The sequence below is a fragment of the Manacus vitellinus genome, unplaced genomic scaffold (genome assembly GCF_001715985.3).
Source record: "Manacus vitellinus isolate BGI_N305 unplaced genomic scaffold, ASM171598v3 scaffold_25_pilon, whole genome shotgun sequence".
Classification (NCBI taxonomy): domain Eukaryota; kingdom Metazoa; phylum Chordata; class Aves; order Passeriformes; family Pipridae; genus Manacus; species Manacus vitellinus.
The window spans coordinates 2733980-2736740 of NW_021939882.1; the positions used below are offsets into that span (position 1 = coordinate 2733980).

A 2761-nucleotide genomic window follows, 5' to 3' on the forward strand; every position below is an offset into this window, starting at 1 on the left:
GAGCGGCAGGCAGAGCACTGGCTGCACGTGCTGTCGGGCACCCACTCAGGCAGGCGGTGAGTGCCTGCTGGGCAAAACATATTAGTAAAACCCGCCTGTGCCAGCCCCCCTCAAAGCCAGACCCCCTCCGGCAGAATGGGGGCAGGATCAGTCCCAGCCTCACACCTACCCCAGAGCCATGGCACCTGGGCAGCCCCTTACCTGCCCTCCAGAGCCCGGCAGCCTCTGTGGGGCTGGAGCACAGTGGGCAGTCGGCCACACGAGGAGCATCTGCCACACAGGAGTCATCATCCTTCTTTCCTGCAGGGACAAGCGCTATGGTGGAACAGCCAAACGAGGGACAGGCAGTATGGCCACGTCCTCCCCATGCCTGGGGCTGTGGCCTTCTCTCACCAGGGATGGGCACTGGGCAGGGCAGAGGAGCAATCTCTCACTCTCTGGGGATTACTCACGGCTGGCACTGGGCTCCTCCAAGGGCTCCGCCTGCGAGGCCACAATCTTGAAGACCGTTTTCAAGATGCTGCGCATGTCACTGGCAAAGTTGGTCTGGAGCTGATCGGCAACTCCTGCACCAGAAGGGTGGGGGGTCAGGGTGCTGGGGAGCTCAAGTGCTGGGGGGTCTCGGGGGTCACTCACCAGAGATGCAGACAAAGAGGGTGTGCAGCATGTCCTTGGTGCTGCTGTACCGGCAGCGCAGCTCTGAGCAGCGGGCACCCAGGGTGGCACCTATCCCTGGGCTGCTCCTGGGGATCTGGGGGCTGCACAGAGGGGAGGTGACAGTTACCCTAGGGGTGGTGTGAGATGTCCCGTCCCAGTGGACAGGGATCTGCCATCTCGGCCCCGCTTCCTGCCCACCACACACCCCCACTGCCAGTCGGTGCCTGGGTTGTCGACGGCACCAGAGGGTCCCAGTAGCGTCGTGCAGGTGAGGGCTGGTGGTGTGGCACAGGGGATGTCCAGGAGACCAAAGGGAGCAGGGGGGTCCTCTCTGGGCACAGCTGCTCCCCACACTGGGGTGATGTCCGGACCACAGGGATCCTCTGGTTCAGCTGTGCACAGGCTCCTCTCCAGCAGGCAGAGCTCCTCCACTGACAGCACCCGCAGCAGCTCCCTGAGGCAAGGGGACGGCATTAACCCCATGTCACGGCCCCCCTGCTGCCCCATGGCCCCACCCATTGCCCCCCACTGCATACCTGATCTTCTTCAGGAGGTTGTAGAAGGGGCTGAAGACCCGGGACATCTCCTCAGGGCTCCGCTCCAGGCTGAGGGGACCCTCGGGGTAGATGAGGAGGCCGCTGTGAGGGGACAGAGCTCAACTTACATGAGGGATTGCCCAGGACCCCAGTTCCCCATAGGGAGAAAGGGCTGGTACAGGGCAGGGAACATCCCCCCTTCTCCAGGGGCTGCACCCACCTGACAATGGCCAAGCGAGGGATGGTGAACATCAGCAGCGGTTCGTAGCCATCGATCATCTCCTGGGTCAGGTAGCCCAGGCGCAGGGCTCTGGGGACACACACACCCCCTTACAGTGGGGCTGAGCCTCAGGACACTGCCCATCCTTGGGGCTGGGGTCCCTGCTACCCTGACCTGATGTGCAGTGCCCTTCACTCACCTCTCCACCGTCTCACAGAACAGCACAATGATCTCCTGCTGCCTGTAGATCTCCTCGGGAGACTTCACTGCCACCAGCGAGGACACATAGCTGGAGAGATGCAGGGAGTGTGAGGCCCCTCCAGTCCTGGCACAGGCCCCCAGCACCCCAGCCCTGGCCCCCACCTCAGCTCAAACTCTGCAAAGAGCTGGTCGAACTGGATAAGCACAGCCCGGACGGGCTCCGGGTAGGAATTGGGCTGGCTCAGGCTCTGCTCCCGCAGCACTGTCCGCACCAGCTCCAGGCTGCACAGCAGGTTCCTGGCCTGGGGCCGCAGCTGTGCCCTGTCCGCCTCCTCCACCTCCGGGAAGGTCCCAGCCAGGAGACACTGCTAGGACAGGGATCGTCAGGAGCCAGCACCCGGGGCAGTGCAGCCCCTAACCCCAGGGTCAGCTGGTAGTGGGGGCCTATTGCCCCCCAGCCTCAGAGAACCAGATCTCCCAGATAGCATCCCTGGGCTCACCTCAGCAGCAAACAGCATGTGGTTCCCCAAGTTGTCCACCAAGAGCTCCTCGGGGAACTTGACTAGGTAGTCCCGGCTGTACCGCTGCGTGGGGATGCACTCCTCCATGATCCGCTCCAGGATGGCCAGCAGGTGAGCCTGGGGAGGGCATGGATGTCACCCATGGTGTCCCAGGGGACCAAGTCACACCAGGGTCCTGGCTGTCCCCGTACCTGACTGAGGTGGAGCTGGTTGAGGAGCACCAGGTACTGCTGCGGGTCCAGTTCGGCATCCAGCCCGTTGATCTCGGCCACCACCGCTGTCACCCTCTCATCGGCAAAGAAGAACTGGGAGAGCAGGCGAGGGTCGGAGCGCTGCGGGAAGAGCACAGAGGGGTGATGGCAGGAGCACCCTGTGTGCTGAGCCAGAAGGATCCCAAATCCCACAAGCGAAGCAGGGATGTTTGGGGCCCATGGATCCACAAACACCCACTAGGGCAGGTACGTGGGACCCTCCCACAGCAGCTCTAACTCCTCCCGGGGAGAGCCGCCCTCCCCACCCACCCGTGCCTCAGTTTCCCCGGGGGGCAGAGCAGGACGAACAAGTTCAGCCGCATCCTGGCAGCGCGGGCACGGATCCGTGCATGGCTGTAAACACCGGGAAAGGTC

The 2761-nt window shown here is 63.5% G+C and overlaps 1 protein-coding gene across 1 annotated transcript in view; it reads right to left on the minus strand.

Moving 5' to 3' along the window:
- The window catches only part of LOC103764944 (lateral signaling target protein 2 homolog), a 5046-nt gene extending 2337 nt beyond the window's left edge, over positions 1 to 2709 (minus strand). Inside the window, exons 1-11 of the mRNA XM_029960176.1 lie at positions 2653 to 2709; positions 2327 to 2467; positions 2115 to 2252; positions 1777 to 1979; positions 1613 to 1702; positions 1414 to 1503; positions 1194 to 1295; positions 863 to 1111; positions 637 to 758; positions 453 to 566; positions 202 to 300 (exon numbers count right to left, since the gene is read on the minus strand). Of these exons, the coding sequence (XP_029816036.1) occupies positions 202 to 300; positions 453 to 566; positions 637 to 758; positions 863 to 1111; positions 1194 to 1295; positions 1414 to 1503; positions 1613 to 1702; positions 1777 to 1979; positions 2115 to 2252; positions 2327 to 2467; positions 2653 to 2709 (1405 nt within the window). The remainder of the gene's footprint in view (positions 1 to 201; positions 301 to 452; positions 567 to 636; positions 759 to 862; positions 1112 to 1193; positions 1296 to 1413; positions 1504 to 1612; positions 1703 to 1776; positions 1980 to 2114; positions 2253 to 2326; positions 2468 to 2652) is intronic.
- Positions 2710 to 2761: the final 52 nt, after the last annotated feature.